At 42.8% G+C, this 18,105-nt stretch overlaps 1 protein-coding gene and 1 pseudogene across 1 annotated transcript in view; one reads left to right on the top strand and one right to left on the bottom strand.

Annotated features, from left to right (window-relative positions):
• Nucleotides 1–18,105, top strand: part of NWD2 (NACHT and WD repeat domain containing 2) — a 164,379-nt gene that overhangs the window by 128,369 nt on the left and 17,905 nt on the right. The window contains exons 4-5 of the mRNA XM_004706352.2: nt 14,006–14,209; nt 15,730–15,874. Of these exons, the coding sequence (XP_004706409.1) occupies nt 14,006–14,209; nt 15,730–15,874 (349 nt within the window). The remainder of the gene's footprint in view (nt 1–14,005; nt 14,210–15,729; nt 15,875–18,105) is intronic.
• The window catches only part of LOC105978919, a 7,707-nt pseudogene continuing 5,572 nt past the window's right edge, over nt 15,971–18,105 (bottom strand).

The following is an 18,105-nucleotide window of genomic DNA, read 5'->3' as shown; positions in this document are numbered from 1 at the left end:
TCCATATAAGTACTGACCGGTAGTCAGTAAAGCCATTCCCCTTGGGGAGTATGAGCTAACCAATCAAATACATGTATATTGGCATTGAAAAATGAAGTAAATGGATAGAAATGTTAGGGGTAGACATGCAGATTTTTCACTGTCAGAGTGGGAATTGATAAAACAGCCAGGTGAGCGAGAAGGCTAGACCGATCCGTGTAGTAACGGGTTCAAATGGGGATGTTAGTAAAAGCACGTGCTGTTACTAGCATTTGTATTGATACAGATGGTTATCTGTACAAGAATTTGTAGCTACACGAATGTTCACAGGCTAGGGTGCACACATAGATGTCTTTGTTCTGTCACCTGAGAAAGCATGGGGAAAGGACACCTGTCTCTTGGTGGCCAATGCTGTCCTCTAATAAGAGGAGCCGACTACTTGGAGGAATAACTGGTCTGTTCTCGATGTGGGCAGGAAATCCACAAAATAAGACTGAAACGTCATGCAGTACTAGAGAGTGTTCACAAGTGAATGAATGAATGAATGATAATGTATATCAAAAGAACACAAACATTAATTGAAAATACTCCTAATGGCCAATGCTGGCACAATTTGAGCGCAAAGTAAAGCAACACTGGTTTATAATCTCAGGTATAAAATATGTATCCATGAGTCCATGCAGATATAAACAAATCATTGATTAAATTACAAAATGGCAGGGAAAGAAAAATCTTTGGTGTGCACAATAATCCCAAATAAAGGAGGAAAACTTAATTACTTATCCCTTAATTGTGAGTTGCAGCCTTGGTGGCATAGCTGTTACACATTGGGCTGCTAACTGCAAGGTCAGGAGTTTGAAACCACCAGCCGCTTCCAGGGAGAAAGATGAGGCTTTCCACTCCCGTAGAGAGTTACAGTCTTGGAAACCCACAGGGGCAGTTCTACCCTGTCCTGTAGGGTCGCTATGAGTTGGACTTCACTTGATGACAGTGGGTTTTTAAAGTGTAGATTAAGGAGTCCTAGTGGTGGTGGTGGGTAAGAATTGCTGTGCCATCCACAAGGTTGGTGGTTCAAAACCATGAGGTGCTGCTTCCCCAGAGAAAGATGAGCCTGTCTGCTCCCACTAAGATTTACAGCCTCAGAGCCCTACATAGGATTGTTCGAGTCAGAGCAGACTCAATGGCAGTGGCTTTATTTAGGTAATTGTAACATTCTGATTTCCTTCAACATACAGTAAGAAAAGAGGGAGGAAAGTGACTACAGTGAAGAAGCTTGTCAGATGATCAAGGTCAACATCAAGTGTGGACAGTAGGCATGCTTGTTATGATGTGATGAAAACTGTATTTCAACTCTATGGTTTTCCCCAAGCCATGCTTGCCTTTTCAGAGGGTTGACAGGGATGGGCGATTTAGAAATTAGATGTTGAAAATTGGGAAAGATAAGGCACGAATTGGCTGGGTGTGCTTGTGTTAAAAATGTTTGAGAGGGCTACAAGGAGCCTCTCCATTCCTTTCCTCTTTTCTTGATGGGCCTGGGTAAGACAAGGCCGGAGAAGATGCTGACAAGATTGTAGGTTTCCGTCACAGTTCATTGTGACTGTTAACTTTGAAAGGGGAGTCAAGTTCATTCTCATGTCTGAAAGGGACAGTGACTAGAATAGTGAGGGGTAGCCGGTGGTGCAATGGTTTACTTGATGTATTTCTAGCCATACTCTTCGTAACTCACCCCACACCCGTGGGTGGGATCTTGCAGATGGGCGCATTTCCTCGTTTTCTGTTCCCTCTGAGTAGGAGAAGCTGTGGGAGATGCTGATAAACTATATGATTCAGTTGAGAGTGATTGTTAACAGGGTTCATTGTGACTTTAAAAAGTAGAGTTCTAGAGTGGGGATTGGTCAAGATTCCATCCTGCTGTGTATAAAATTATCCATTTCCAAAGCAGGAGGTGGGAATCTCGCTAGCATCAAGACAGGCATGTCCTGTGCTGATTAAGCCTCCGTGATCCCGGGCCGAGCGGACACCAAAGGAAGAGCAGAGGACTGACGGCAAAGAAGCCAGAGCCTGAGATGAGCAGCCGGCTTTCCAGCCACTATTCTTGAAGTCGCCCAGCTTGAGGCAGTTACTACAGCCCACAGAAACCCAGGGGGTCCTGGCGGCACAAGATTTAAGTGCTCAGCTGCTGGTGCATGCTGGTGATCCGCTTCCACACATATGACAGCCGAGGAATCCCTGTTGGGTGATTCTCCTCTGTCACATGCGCTTGCTGTGAGCCAGAACCCACTTGGCAGTTCATAGCAACAACAGGAGAGCAACCCCCTATTCTCTCTTCTCCTCCTTGCCATCCTTTCTTTCTCTCTTTTCATTCACTATTTGATTCCCTTTTCTATATGCAAACAACTGTACTTCTCCGGGTTGACATTGCTGGCATGAACTTATGTATGTACAAATACGCTGAGTACACGTTTGGGTGTGTACATTTCTCTATAAACGATACTTACAGCAAAGTAGCAGTGCCTTCTGTCTATTACCAAGTGCTTTATAGTTCAGTATGTTTCCAGGATGTGACAATCAATGTGGCTATTTGATTGTCACAATAAACTGGAATGGAGGTGTCACTAGATAAGTTTTGTTCCATGGTCCAGTCAATGATGTCTCATAGCAACTCAGTATGCATGAGTCAGTGTCAGCTTCATTAATAGATGTGACAACTGGGACTTCAGGGAAGTGAAACCGTTTGCTAAAGGTCACCTCTGTGTCCTGCCTTTTCCTTTCCTCAGCAGAGTCCGTCTTCATCTGTCGATGAGGGTATGGATGCGCTGAGTGCCTGTCTGTCGGGACAGCCAATTTCAGGGGCTCATTTTTGCAGTGTGTAAGCCACAGTCTTCCAAGGTGCAAATTGTGGAAAATGGGTGTTTTTTCACTCATAGACTAGTGCCAGTAAATATCACATCATATTACACACTGTCAATTTCATTATGGGTATTGGGATTAAATGAATGCCTTGGAATGAAAAATTGTATGCTTGATGTGCCCGCTATCTCGGACAGCATCCATTCTTGGCAACCCTGACTGCAAGAGCATACAGGGGACTTTAAAAAGTTCACGTGAGAAAATAAAATTAGAGACCATGGAAAGTCTCCACAAACTTTTTAAAGCCCCATGGTATCTCTAATGATTGAAAAGTGGTGGCGGGAAGGTGAGGGAGAAAGGGGGAACAGATTACAAGGATCTACATATAACCTCTCCCTGGGGGACGGACAGCAGAGAAGTAGGTGAAGAGAAACGTCGGACTGGTGTAAGATATGACAAAATAATAATAATTTATAAATTATCAAGGGTTCATGGGGGACAGGGGAGTGGGAAAGAAGGAGGAAAATGAGCTGATACCAAGGGCTCAAGTAGAAAGCAAATGTTTTGAGAATGAGGAGGGAAACAAATGTACAAATGTGCTTGACACAATGGATGTATGTGTGGATTGTTAGAAGAGTTGCACGAGCCCCCAATAAAATGATTGAAAAAAAGAAAAGGAAAATAGACAATTTTCTAAATTTTTATTTGCTCTTGGGCAAATCAAAACTCTATGATACCAAAGGTGTGACCTTTTTAGAGATCTTGAGATCATCGTTAAAACAGACACGACCTCGGTCTGGCAGAGGTCATGGCAGTTACTTATGATTCCCCTATCATCTCCTTCTGAACTGACCTCCTAGGACACCTGAAATGTTGACTGTTGTGAGGTGCCGTGGAGTCAGTCCATGGAGTCAGCGGAACCAAACGCTGCCCAGGCCTGCGCCGTCCTCACAATTGTTCCTGTGCCTGAGCCCACCGTCGCAGCCAGTGTCCGTCCATCTCCTTGAGGGCCTGCCTCTTTCTGCTGCCCCTCTGCTCTGCCAAGCAGGAGGTCCTTCTCCAGGGACTGGTCTCTCCTGACAACACGTCCAAAGTGTGTGCAACAAAATCTCCCAGCCATCCCACTAAAGAGCACTCTGGCTTTAATTCTTCCCACACAAGTCGGTTTGTCCTGTAAGCAGCCCTTGGTACTTTCACTTTTCTTTTATAGCACCGTAACGCAAACGCATTGATCTTTCTTCAGTCTCCGTTAGTCATGTCTAGCTTTCACATGCATATGAGGTGACTGAAAATACCATGGTTTGGGTCAAGCACACCTTACTCTTCAAAGTAACATCCTTTCTTTTCGTTACTCTAAGGAGGTCTTCTGCAGCAGATTTACCCAGTGCAACTCATCTTTTCGTCTCTTGACTTCTGCTTCCATGAGCATTAATTGAGCATCCAAATAAGACAAAATCCTTGACAACTTCAACCTTTTCTCCATGTATTATGATGTTACTATTGGTCCAGTTGTGAGGGGTTGGGTCTTCCTTACATTGCGTTGTAATCCCTACTAAAGTCTGCAATCCTTGATCTTCATCAACAAGTGCTTCAATTGCTCCTCACTGTTTCAGCAAGCAAGGTTGTGTCATCTGCATATTGCAGTGTGTTAATAAGCCTTCCTCCGATCCGATTCCATATTCCTCTTCATATAATCCAACTTCTCTGATGATTCGCTTAGCATTGCTTGTTGAGATTGAATAAGTATGGTGAGAAGATGCAACCCTGATGCACACCTTTCTGATTTTAAACCATGCAGTATGCCCTGCTTCTGTTTGCACAGCTGCGTCTTGATCCACGTACGAGTCAGCATGAGCACAAGGAAGTGTTTGGGGATTCCCATTCTGCTCAAGGTTATCCATCATTTTTGTGATCCATGAAACTTTGTCCAGTTGAGTTGTAATATAGTTCTAAATATAGCGCTTTCTATGATGTTTCTATTAAAAACCAACAAAACAAATCCATTGTGAAAATGCTGTTTCACTTCCAAAAGCATTGAAAAACAGCCATTAAGTGTGTGAAGAAGGGGCCGCTGACCCTTTGACAAGGCTCCCTCAGAGCTGCAGGGAATGTAGCACCTTCTGTCCTCCAGTCAACAGTCAGCTAAAGTAAGCCCCGTGCGCAGGATCATGACATGGGACACACCATACTACTGCCAGTGCACTGATTCCGACTGCTAGTGACCCCGTAAGACAGGATAGGGCTGCCCCTGTAGGTTTCCGAAACTGTAATCCTTGGCCGGAGCAGAAAGTCTCCTCTTGCTCCCTAGTGGTTTCAAACTACTGGCCTTGTGGTTTGCAGCCCAACTCATGATCCTGCACCACCGAGGCTCCTTGGCACACGGCCTAGCCTTTGTGAGTGGGGCCCCTGAAGGTATGTGGTGCACCCAGAGTATGGATTCAGTAGTTCATGAGATGGCCCTACCAGTGGCACTGGCTAGAAGTGACCGTCAGAAAGCAGCGTAGTGCAGTAATAGGATGGAGGGGACTGCATGAGGCTATTGCAATAAAAAGCCCAGAGTAGCGTGCCTTCTTAGTAAAGTGGTCGTGGGCAAGCCCGCTGAGACCTGTGAGCCTGGTCTCTCTTCCGCAGTTCTTTCAACATACAGAATTGAGAGCCTTCGATGTGTGAGGGAAAGTTGTGGATTCTGCTGTAGTACAGAAAGGAGACACACGGGAAACAATCACCTACCTTGTTGTGGTGATTAGATGAGTTGGGGGAACAGAACATTGACAGCGTCCCAGATGGATGCAGAGAGCTCAGCTGCTAATCAAAAGGTTGGATGTTTGAATTCACCTAACGGTGGCTCAAAAGAAAAGCTTACTGTTCTACTTCCAATATCTCAGCCCTTGAAAACCCTGTGGAGCACAGTGCTACTCTGACATGCATGGAGCCATGTGAGTTATAGTTGCTTCACTGGCATTTAGGGTATGTGCTTCAAGATTGTTCTAGCACCCATGAAGGGGTGGCATCATTCTTTGTTCTTCCAGCTACTAGCAGGAGCAATGGGTCTTAAACAGGCAACCGAGCCACTTCCCTACAAAGCCAAGCAGCCACAACTCCAAGATCTGCTGTCGGCTGCCTTTCCTGACATCCCACCACAGAGGAAAGGCTTGCCAAGACCTTTGCAAATACTTAGTTCTTCTGTGCTGTTTGCTGCAGTGAAAACATAAGACCATCAGACACAGCCCTCAAAGAGTCTCAGTTGCAAACCCAAGCAGACCTCACTGTGCATAAAGGGCAGAGGGGCAGAAATCAATATTTGCCCAATGGAAAAGAAAAATCAGTTGAAGTGAAGGAAAATGTTATCTCTAAACCTTTGAAAGGAATGGCTTAGATGTATCTCTGTCACCACATAAATAAGGAAAGGGAGATAAACAAAATAGAGGGTCCTTTGACGTGTAATTCCCTAATTATAAAGAGCTCAATAGTTCATAAACTATTTCTTATGCTAGAATTTTACATGCAGAAACTAGAGTTAACAATGGTAGAAAATGTTCTTAAGTTAGTCAACCATTTGGACCTAATCCCCCAGATTGTACTTGAACACTCCTTCGGCTGCTGCCTCCTGCTCAATTGAAGTGTGTGTCTCCAGGGTGCAAGTATCGAAACCACTGTCGTCAAGGACGTCCTGACTCCCAGCAGCCCTGTGCCGGACAGAGCCAAATTAATGTTTCTAAGACTCAACCTCTACCACAGGAGACAGCCTCATCTTTCCCCCATCAAATGACTAGTGGGATTGAATCACCAATCTTGCCTTTAGGCTCCTTAACGTATAAGAATGTGATAGATGATAGAGAGAGAGAGGGAGATAAACCTACTGCCATCGAGTCAAATGAACTCATAGCAGCCTTAGAAAGGATTTCCAAGACTGTAAACCTCCGTGGGAGCACATGGCCTCCTCTCTTTCCTGAGGAGCAGCTGATAGGTTTAAAGCTTGTTACCAGGCAACACTTTCCCCAGGCTTCTTAGCGTTTGAGAATACTCACTGTCAGGGGAGAACTGCCCCACAATGTTCTATAGGAATAAAAAGGCTCATTTTCTCCCTTGGAGTGCCTGGTGTTTTCGAGCTGCTGAGCTTCTGGTTAGCAGCCCAACGTGTACCCCCCTATGCCACCAGAGCTCCTAGTGGCCCTCGTGATGTTATGGGCTACGCATTGAGCTGCTAATGTAAGGTCCACAGTTCAAATCCACCAGTCATTCTGTGGAGGAAAATGTGGCTGTCTGCTCCTGTAAAGGGTCCCCAGTCTCAGAAAGCCAAAGGGGCAGTTCTACTCTGCCCTATAAAGCCACTCTGAGACAGAATCAACTCAATGGCAGTGTTTTAAGAATAGGTATATTTAAATAATCTTTTGAATTTGATTAGGTGAGTGGTAGGGGTAATGATGGATTTCTAGAGCAGAATAAACTCCATATGTTTGTGTTCACAAGATACTGACACAGTGTTTGGAAACAACTCAGTGAAAATTTAGAAGTTATTTCAGTCATAAGCATATCTTCCATGTAGGCTCACATACAGGTTTAACTATTAAAATTAGACCTGGATGCACAATCCAAATATATGCGTCCAAATTCCCCAACACATTTTTCCTACAACTTTGGCCTACAATGAGTGAAAATGTTGCTTATTGAGCCGTTGGGGTCAGACAGTGTGCAAAGTCCACTTGTCCTTTGGTATTGCAAGTGAGCAGTCAATGCCCAGTGACCAGAGGGGAGTTGCTATCTTACTCATCACCTCTGCATCAGCCCCAGATTCTTCATAGAGTCCAGTCAGTGATGGCACTAAGGAAATGGTCAAATTAAGGTACCAAGACAGCGGTCTATGCCTTGCCACCTAAAGTTTGACTGCTAGCCTCTTACACTTGACCCCTCATCTCCATCCCTGATCACATGAGCTGGACTTCGCTACCTAGTTTGAAGAACTTTTTTCTCTAGTTTCAAGAATTCTTTCTCTAAACCAACTCTCTCTCTAAGCCTGTCAGTGTTTGGCTTGTTTGACTAGAGAAACAAATCTAGTGACACTCATATATGTGTATGAAAGTGCTTTATATAACGTAATTTTATATCAAACAGCCCAGTCCAGATCAAGTCCGTAAGTCCCTCTTCAGACTCACACAGCCACATGCAATGATGCAGAATGCAGGAAAATCACAAGCCAGTGGAGGCCAAGTCTTGTGGATCCAATGATAGTAGAAGCACCACAGGGCTCTGGCAGCAACTAGGGTCAGCCATCAGGAAGGTGAAGGCAGAGAGGAGGAAGGTTCCCAGGGACCTCCTTATAAGAAGGCCATGCCCACAAGGAGGCACCATCAGGTTGGGATCTGATTAGCAAGCTACACCCCACCCCCCTACACATAACTACCACACTGTGGTGTTTCCACTTTTCATGCCTTCCCTTTTATTAATGGCTAGATGGAAATCACCACTTGAACAAAGAAAGAAAGAAAAGCACTTTCCTAATATTATTTGGTAAGGAGCTCTGGTGGCTTGGCAGGTTACATGTTGGGCTGCCAACCCCGAGGTCAGCAGTTTGAAACTGCCAGCCACTCTGCAGGAGAATGATGAGGTTTTTTAGTCCTATCTGTCTTGAACTTCTAAAAACCAACCGGTTCATAATTTATGAGCATTCTGCCCAAAGAAAGAGCCAATAGGGAAGAGGAAAACCCCAGCAAAGAACAATCCAATAAGTAACTTTAAGCTTACAGCACATTTACTTTTCTGAAGGTCTCTATTACAAATTTATATATAGTAGGCACTCAATATATATGTATTTGCTGATTGAGTTGAATGAGGATAATTCCTTGGCAATCTCTACCCTCAGGAACATTTTGCCTTGAGGCAGCATAGGACAGGGAGGCTCTGGACAGGGTGGATTGGCACAGTGGCTGCAACAATGAGCTAAAACATAACAACTGAAAGGATGATGCAAGACCAGACATGTTTTGTTCTGTCGTACGTAGGATCACTGTGAGTAGGAAACAACTCAATGGTGCCTAACAAAAACAACATGTCAATCAAATAATCATATGATTGGTCACATGTTCAACTCAAATAAATGATTTCTGAATAGCCTTTGAGTCTTGTAACATTACTACGTTTGTGGCCTAGCTCCTTCCATCTTTGCCTTTACTAATGAGACCGCACGTGAACTGCCGGTAGAGGTGGTGGTGCTTGATGCCATCAAGTCCGTTTCCGCTGCTGGCAGCTCTACAGAGAGAAGGACTGCCCTGTAGAACTTGTAAAGCTGTAACTCTTTATGGAAACAGACTGCCACACCTTTCTTCTGTAGAGCAGCTGGTAGACTCGAACCATTGACCTTTTGATTGGTAGGTGTTTACCTACCATGCCACCCATAGTGAAAAACGTGGTCAAGCGGATCACAACTCATAAGACAGAGTAGAACTGCAACATAGTGTTTCCAAAGCTGCAATCTTCACATAGTAGAGTTCCACATCTTTCTTCCACTAACCAGCTGATAGATTTGAACCACCAACCTTTCAGTTAGCAGTGGAGCACTTAACCGCTGAGGCTTGGTGCAGATAGAACTCACAAATGATGAACTTGGATATCTGGCTGAGAAGCTTTCTAGGAAAGTTCTTCAAGAGACCAAGTGGTTTCTCCTTGCCACATTGTGTTATGCAGGGTTCTGTCGAGAAACAAAACCAGGACACTTATGATTTTAGGTAGATGATAGATAGATAGATAGATAGATAGATAGATAGATAGATAGATAGATAGATAGATAGATAGATAGATGTAGTTTATGTAGCAAGAAGGAATATAATGGCTAATTAGTTCACACAGCAGTACAGAGGGCTCAGTTCAACTCACTTGCATGGAACAGTTAATGTACTGAAGGTCCTTCCACCCAAGTGGCTGCAGATCCAAGGTCAAGGAATCAGACAATGGCCTCTGCCCTCGGGCAAGAAAAGCCGGGGCAAGGCAACAACAGCAGGAAGATGAGAAGCCGAGCCCTCACAGAAGCCAGTAGTGCAGAGCTAGCAAGGGGGTCCCTATGGATCCTCAAGAAGCATGACGTAGCAGGTCTTGGTGGGACCTCAAGTTCTAGTGATGCACGCACAAACACGGCAACAAGCCCCACAGTCGGCTTGGCCTACAAGAGCACTGCGCACCATGGAGACAAAGGACTAGCTTAGGTAGCAAAGTACTGGTCCAATCACCAGGGAGAAGGGGAGGGGGGTGGCCTTGGAAAGCCATTTTTCTCATTGCCCTCCACTCAAGCTCTGACCTGATTAAACTGTACCCACATGTTTCTGCAGAAGCCTAGTTGGCACAATAAATCTATCATACACATATAGCAAAATATGAGTGAAAAGAGATGGACTTAAAAATGAACAATGCAAAATGAAAATAAAATATTTGCAAGACAGAATGTTACAAGTCTGTTTTCAAATTTTCCAAAGTTGTAGTACAGAATAAGTCATGGCTGGGTAATGGATACAGATGGATCCAGGGTTTTTCTTATTCTCTCCCCTGACTCTATTACATGAAAAGTACAGGGCAAGTGTTGAGTAATAAGTACTAGAAGTACTAGGAATGACCCCGGGAAACCAAACCGGACATTCACACTCCAATGAGTACCAAAAGCTTGATGTTTTTGCTCATGTGAAGGTCAACAGGAGGATCAAATGAAGAAACTACGGATTAAACAGACAAGCCTCCCGTGGATACTGGTAAATGGGCCTGTTTACCTTGGATATTGTTATAAGTTTGATTTTCAGATTTGGACGTTTCCATTTTACAAACTGAAGACATGAATTCTTCACCAAGGACTTGATTACACAATTTTACGTTGACTGATGGATCTAACCAACCAAAAATCCATGAATTTGGACTAAAGGGGACAGAGAAAGAAGGAAAGGAGAAGATGCAGTGTAGCTCTTGGAATTCTACAGGCAGGAAACAGGCCACAGGAGCTACATCTATTATCCTCCAAGAAAAGGACCATCCAGAGCAGCTCAGGGATCAGAACTTTTAGAAGGACATGTCTGCCTCAGGTTCAAAGGGTAGGGTCATGGCCACTGGAGTCTTCCTGGTGGAGCCGTCAAAGCCTTGTCAAAAACTCAGTCCCAACTTTCTGGTTTCCGAATGTCTGCAATGGGTCCTGAGAGTTTGCATGTCTACCCAGTTCCCTTATGTTGCCGAAGCTGCTGGTCTGTGGACCACACTTTGAGAATCATTAGGTTCAGCAGACTTTGAGAGAGACCTGGAAAATGTAGACAGCGTCAGAGGTTTTGTAAAATGCCTGCCTTTCTCAAGACAAAACAATACACATGAGAAACAACTTCAAGTGCCCTTCAAAGGACCGGTGGATAAACAAAATGAGGTGCGTACATCCAGTTATTTAGCCATAATCATAAATCAAGTCCTAACACAATCTACAACACAGAAGGACCTTGACAACAGTATGGTACGTGAGTGACCCAGACACGTGATATACCTAGAATTTTTAAAAATCTATGCAGAGAGAAAGTAGATTCGAGGTTACTAGGGATGGAGGAAGGAGGAGAAGATATTGATCAATGGACACAGACTTTCTGTTTGGGTTGATGAAAGTTTTTGCAAGTATATACTGGTGATGGTTGTACAAATTGCTAATAAAATTAACACCACCAAATTGTATACTTTTAAAGGGTTAAAATAGCAAAACTTCTTGTATGAATTTTTCAATAGAGTCTTTAAATACATAAAGAAGCAATGTGCTGCAAAAAAAACTTAATAAAGAAAATTATGTAAATTTGTAAAAACCACCTAAGTAAATTTATACTACCTACTCAAAGATAACCATTAATAATCTTACTGTGCATTCTTATAAAAATCTCTTCTGAATGTGTATACATCTACAGACGTGTATATATGTATATACAAAACAGATAGGCTTATTACATATGAGGGGTACAAAGAAATGGAAAAATGCTCTGCTGGGCAGAGCTTTCGTAGTACAGTATACAATTTTCCCACTAGGGGAGCATCAAGCAATTCTCTCTGAATTACTGCACCCAGTGGCAGCACCTGGGAAGGCTATCTCTCTGGTCACGGTGAATTTTTTCATAAAAGCAGTTTCGCTCAAACCTTGTGTTTTGTGATGGCCGATTTATAACAGTGTGTGGCTGTCAAATGTTGTTTCCTGCTCGGGGGAAAATGCCACAGAACATCTGCGATGCAGAACACAGCTTTCACGGACAGCACAATGGGACACAGGTGTACGAGTAGTTTTCTCGTTTCGAAAATGGTGAAATACCACTTGATGACCAAACCTCGTTCTGGACGTCCATCAGCTCCCCAAAAGGATGAAAATGTTGACTCGTAATGCATTTGGAGCTCATTCCACTAGATCAGACTACTAACCAAGCTTTCTGTTGAGAGCAGCGGTTCTCAACCCCTTTGGGGGTCGAATGACCCTTTCACAGGGGTCACCTGATTCATAAACAGTAGCAAAATTACAGTTATGAAGTAGCAACGAAAATAATGTTATGGTTGGGGGGTCACCACAACATGAGGAACTGTATGAAAGGGTCACGGCATTAGGAAGGTTGAGAGCCACTGGTTTCGAGGTTCTGAAAAGATTGCATAACAGTGTGTGACAAAAAAGGCCTGATTTGTGGCAGGCATGGGGACTGGTTTTGCTACCATGATAACGCACCTGTTCATGCAGCCATCTCAATGTACCAGTTTTGGGCAAAAAACAGCATGCCTCTCTTGCCCCACATACCTTATTCACCTGACCGCCCTCTCTGTGACTTCTTTTTGCTTCCATGAATGAAAGGGACATGAAAGAACAGCGATTTGATAATATAGAAGAGGGGAAGGAAAAATGAGGGAGGTGCTGTCAGCCATTCAAACAGATGAGTTTGAAAAATGTTTCCAAAAATGAATCACAGATTTGACAAATGTATTAAGTGTAATGGAGAATGCTGTGAAGGTGATCAGGTTGTTAATGTTTTTGTTTTTTATGTAAATACATAGCTTTTGTTTTTTATGTAAATACATAGCTTCTGTTCTTTGGGAGGTACCCCCTTGTATGTTTCATATGTATACAACATTGGACTCATTCGTACTACATTGTAATTTACTGACTCGATGATATAAATATCTCTTCAAGTCAATATAATTCTACAGTGTAGTTTCAGTGGTTAGATGGTATTTCTCTGAATAGATGTGCTATAATATATTTGAATGCTCGCCTTTGCAGAGGGGTTTCTATACAAACTCCTATTAAAACGGATTTAGTGTAAATATTCTAAGTGTTTATGTACATCCCTGATTATTTTCTAAGGATAAATTCCCAATAGAAAAATTGCCAAATCTGAAAATATGCAGATTTTTAAAAAGACTATTAGTACTTGTTTCCAAAATTTCTTTCAGTGAAATTGGGGGTCAGTTTATACATCCATCATCATTCTGTAGTTATTTTTCCACCATCACAAAAATGAGCATTTATTTTTTCCTTTGCCATTTTTATAAGAAAAAAATCAGTACTTTGTTTATACTTTGATTTTTTTTTTTAATTACTGCAAAGCTCACTGCCATTGAGTTGATTGGGATCCCAGCGACCCAATAAGGCAGCATAGAATTGCCCGGTGGTAAATCTTTACCAAAACAGAGAGCCTCCTCTTTCTCCCACTTTCAATTTACAGTGAAGTTGGAAAGAACACCGCTCTCAATAGTGAACTTCTTTCTGCTATGGCTGTGTGAGTCTGGAGGCTAGCTCCATCTCCGCTCCTTACAAAGTAATTCTTCTCTTTCAGGGCCAGCTTGCCTTTCTTTTTTCCCCCAAGAGTAAAGTAAAATAGCATTTGTTTTGTCATGTAAACATTTTGAGACGGTACATTTGCTACAAAAAATTCTATATTATGAATATACTTGATATGATATCCAGTTGCACTTCCTGTATGTGAATACTTTGTTTTTATTACACTAAACAGTTTCTGATAATGTTACTCGGAGATTAATCCATTCTAAACAAGTACCCACTGTGAGTAAACACACAAGCTGATGGAATAATGTATCTTACTATCTGCGCTTTAGGATTTGTGGAACTTCTATCTAATCTGTATACTCAAATGACCTTTATTGGTGGTGATACACTAAACTGAACTTTCTTGTTGATACACAGGGACTGTTAGGTGAAAAATACGGGAACATCCGAATCCCTGGAGAAGTGGAAGCCTCGGAATTTGAAATGATACTAGATGCTGCCATCGAGGCAAAGCTGGAGACCAAGTTACTGGAAGAGTGGTACTGTCGCGATGAGAACTCGGTGCCGCCAGCCTATTACCTCAGGCCCAAATCGGATCTGCTGAAGAGCAATAAAAATGCAGTGAGTTGCTGTTCTGTGGAATGTTGCCCTCCAAAGTCTTTATCTGCCCATTGTTTTTCATGGTTTATATCAGCCGAGAGTGATTTTCTCCACACAAAAAGTTACAGGACATAGCAATGTCATTCTTCTTTAGGCCATAACTTCTTTTGGTTTGGGTTTTTTTTGTTTGTTTGTTTTGAAGTAGTTCAGTCAAAAGCTAAGAAACTTTCCAACTTATTTAACTTTACTCTTCTCTTTCTTCCTAAATTATATATTTTGGCAGTTCTTTAATGAAATGTGCAGTGATAAACTTTCTCATTGTTTGTTTATCTGAATATTCTTTGTTTCCATTATCCTACAATGCATCTATTTTTAATACTTCTTGATGCCTGTTGTGTGTCCTGTATCTGTGAATATATAGAACTATATTCATTTAACTCATGAGTTGTGAAAATGATCAGCATCTTCAGATAGAATCGTGTCTCTCCTCTATTATTTCTGTATTTTCCTTCTTGGTCTTTAATTAGATATCCATGAAGCCATCTCAGTGTATCCTCTACGCCTTTCAGCTATCTTCCATATTATTCGGTCCCTGGCCTCTCTGGCCCTCCTTCAAGGAGATGCAGTTCACCAATTTTATCTTCAGCTGTGTCTATTCTGTTCACATGTTGAGTTTTTAAGGTTAATGATTATAGTTTTTATTTCATGGAATTTCATGGAATAATTTTTAAGGGATTTGAGAGGTCTTTAAAATCAACTTATTCTCTCGTTATTTATTTTTAGTTCACTTTTTTTCTTTAAACACCTAAAGCACATTTAATTTCTCTTTTTATAGTTTATTGTAGAATCTTGGGGTAAGGACACTTCATACAAGAGTATGGTAAAAATATTGTTTTTGTCTTCTCTATGACTTGGTTCTCAAGTATATGTACGAGTAAATAAGGGTAGCAGAGGGAAGGGCTAGAATTATTCATTGCATAGAATTTCTAGACAGATTGGAAAGAGTCATAGGTACCCATCTCTCTTCCAAAGTGACCATCTTTGGTATAGTTAGTAGCTCCAAGAGGAGAGACTTAGGTCAGCCGGAGTTCTTTCATTGAGGATCTTGTATATTTGTCATCCTGATTTCTAACATAAAGCATTTTCTCCAGGTAAGAGAAAGTCGTGTCAGAATTCTAGACCTTTCTTCTTCCTGCTCATGTGCATTATCCAGACAAATTACCTATAAGAAATTTGCTTCTTTAGTTAAGAACCTTTTGGTAATCCTTGATCATTCCCAGTCCGTCAGGTGCTAGGAGTAGAGGGAGCAGCAGGTGAGCATAAGCATCAAAGATGGTGGCACCTCAGGAACCAGCCCAAACAGTGTTTTGAGGCTGGTGGTTGGGCTTGATATGGCAGCTTGTAAGATAAGTATTCTAGACCAAACTGTGTGTGCCACCCAGGGGATGTAGCAGGCCTCAGCTAATAAAGGGGCTACTGCTCTTGCGTGCTGTGATCTGTGGTGATTTGAAGAGTAATGTCTTACGGTTCCCTCCCCATAGCTGCAACCTTCTGCCAACACGGAGAATGAGAAGAAATGGCAAGAGATATCAGATGAGATCAAGAAGATATTTAAGGCTGCTGTAAAACTGCTGCATGAAAAGGGGAAAATGAAACACAGCCAAGCTAAGAGGTACCTGTTCTCAGGTAATTTTCACACATCCTCCGTAAACCTAGGTATAGCTAAATAGTAGATGCCGTAGTTATAAGGAGCCCTGGTGGCATAGGCTATTAACTGTAAGCTTAGCAATTGCCCAGCCGGGGCTGGGCTGGAGGTGTGGGGATAAGGTTCTCTGGTCCTGTAAAGATATACAGCGTTGGAAACTCGAAGGAGCAGCTCTACTCTGGCTTCTAGGGTCCTCGTGTGGCAGAATTGACTCACAGCAGCAGGTCTGTAGATGCAGTCATTGTCTTTCTTGTTTTAGATCAGCAAATTTCATCTCACTTGATGCCCGGCAACATTTGATTTTTCTCTAAGTTCCAGCGCCCAGGAGAAGTCCTGTGCCATCCTTCCAATCACTGCTGGGTTTGAGCCCAGTGTTGTAGCCCCTGCGTCACTCAGTCCTGAGAGGGGCTTCCTCTTTTCCACTGCCTCTCTGATTTTTTAAGATTTATTATTAATGGGGAGTTAATATACAGTGAACCCTGGTTTATCGCGGTTAATCGGTTCTAGACCCTACCGTGATAAATGAAATTCCGCGAAGTAGGATTTCTTATTTGTATATCAAATATTTTTGTAGTTAGAGCATAGAGGATATGAAAAAACACCCTTTAGTCACCATTACACTCGTATTACCCAATTTATTAAACGAAAAAGGGAAAATACAGTAAAACATTTTGGACGTTACAATTATCATTTACTATTTATTATATTATTCATGGCATCAAGCATGTACAGTATGAGCCAATCAGTGGCAGTAATGACAGAGCATGCGCTGTTATGCAAAAACCGCGATAGAGTGAAGCCGCAAAAGTCGAAGCGCGAAGTGGCGAGGGTTCACTGTATATGTCATATCATTCCATAGTTCAATGTGACAAGCAAAATTGTGCAATTGTTTCCACAATCAGTTTCCAAACATTCTTTTCCTTCCTGGACTCCTTGACATAGTCTCCCTTTTACCCCCACCCCCCACCCCTGTACCCCATGTCCCCCCCCCAAAAAAGCCTTATTCTTATTGTCCCTATAGGTTCATCAATCCTGGGTTTCATATATCAAAAAACATATAACACTACTTCAAGAGGGTGCTTCCCCCAAGGGCATAACACCTCTGAGATAAACCCTAATATGAACAAACAGAAATACAGAAAATGTTGGAAATTAGATCAGGGCCAGCGTGTATCAGAGGGGAAGCAACTGAAAAAGTTTCAACTGTTCAAATCAGGTTTATCCCTTTGATCTTCTATACTCATTTCTTCAATGCATATGAGGTCCAAGAGGCCTTCAAAGACCATCATAATGGCTTTACATTTTATTCCAGGCAAGAGGGGGACCCCACATGATGGAACGTACTCAAGAAGGAAAGAAAATTACCTCCCTGTCATTGAGTCCATTCCAACTTATAAAGACCATGTAACACACGGTAGAATTGCCCTGTGGTCTAGAAGACTAACTCTGTACAGGAGGAGATGACCTCAGCTCTCTCCTGCTGGTGCTTTTGAACTACTGCCTTGTAGCTAGCAGCCCAAGGTGTAACCCACTATGCCACGAGGGTTCACTCTTCAATAGGACCAAAAAGAACCATCGAGTCAGTGCTGACTCATAGTGACCTCCCGTGGGATTCTGAGGCTGTAACTATTTATGGGAGTAGAAAGCCCGGTCTTTCTCCCAAAGAGCTGCTGGTGGTTTAGAACTGTCAACCATACAAATCGCAGTCCAACACGTAACCACTACACCTCTAGGGCTTCTCAATAGGACAGGCTCCCCAATAGGACAAGGGAAGCTTAATCATGACCCACAGTTGGGTTGCCGTCCACTCCCTCCTATCTGATCTGGTCTGACCTACACAGGCATGAGTAATATGGCAGATGTTGGAAGCAGATCTGATGGTGGCTGATGAGTACATCCAGGTCAGCCACTGTGAAGAGGTCTCCATGGTTCTGCTGGGACAGAGAGAGAGGCAGGAGGGAGAGAGGGAAGTCTGTGTCATGGGTTACCCCTATCAATCCTCATGACTCTAGGGCAGTGGTTCTCAACCTTCCTAATGCTGCGACCCTTTCATACAGTTCCTCATGTGGTGGTGACCCCCCCAACCATAAAATTATTCTCGTTGCTACTTCATCACTGCCATTTTGCTACTGCGATGAATCGGGCGACCCCTGTGAAAGGGTCATTCAACCCCCAAAGGAGTCGCAACCCACATGTTGAGAACCGCTGCTCT

Source organism: Echinops telfairi, unplaced genomic scaffold, assembly GCF_000313985.2.
Source record: "Echinops telfairi isolate 266 unplaced genomic scaffold, ASM31398v2 ScPeMD7_7468;HRSCAF=8506_0, whole genome shotgun sequence".
In the NCBI taxonomy this organism is placed as follows: domain Eukaryota; kingdom Metazoa; phylum Chordata; class Mammalia; order Afrosoricida; family Tenrecidae; genus Echinops; species Echinops telfairi.
Note: the sequence above shows the minus strand (reverse complement) of the source record. Positions and strands in the feature narration are given on the sequence as shown.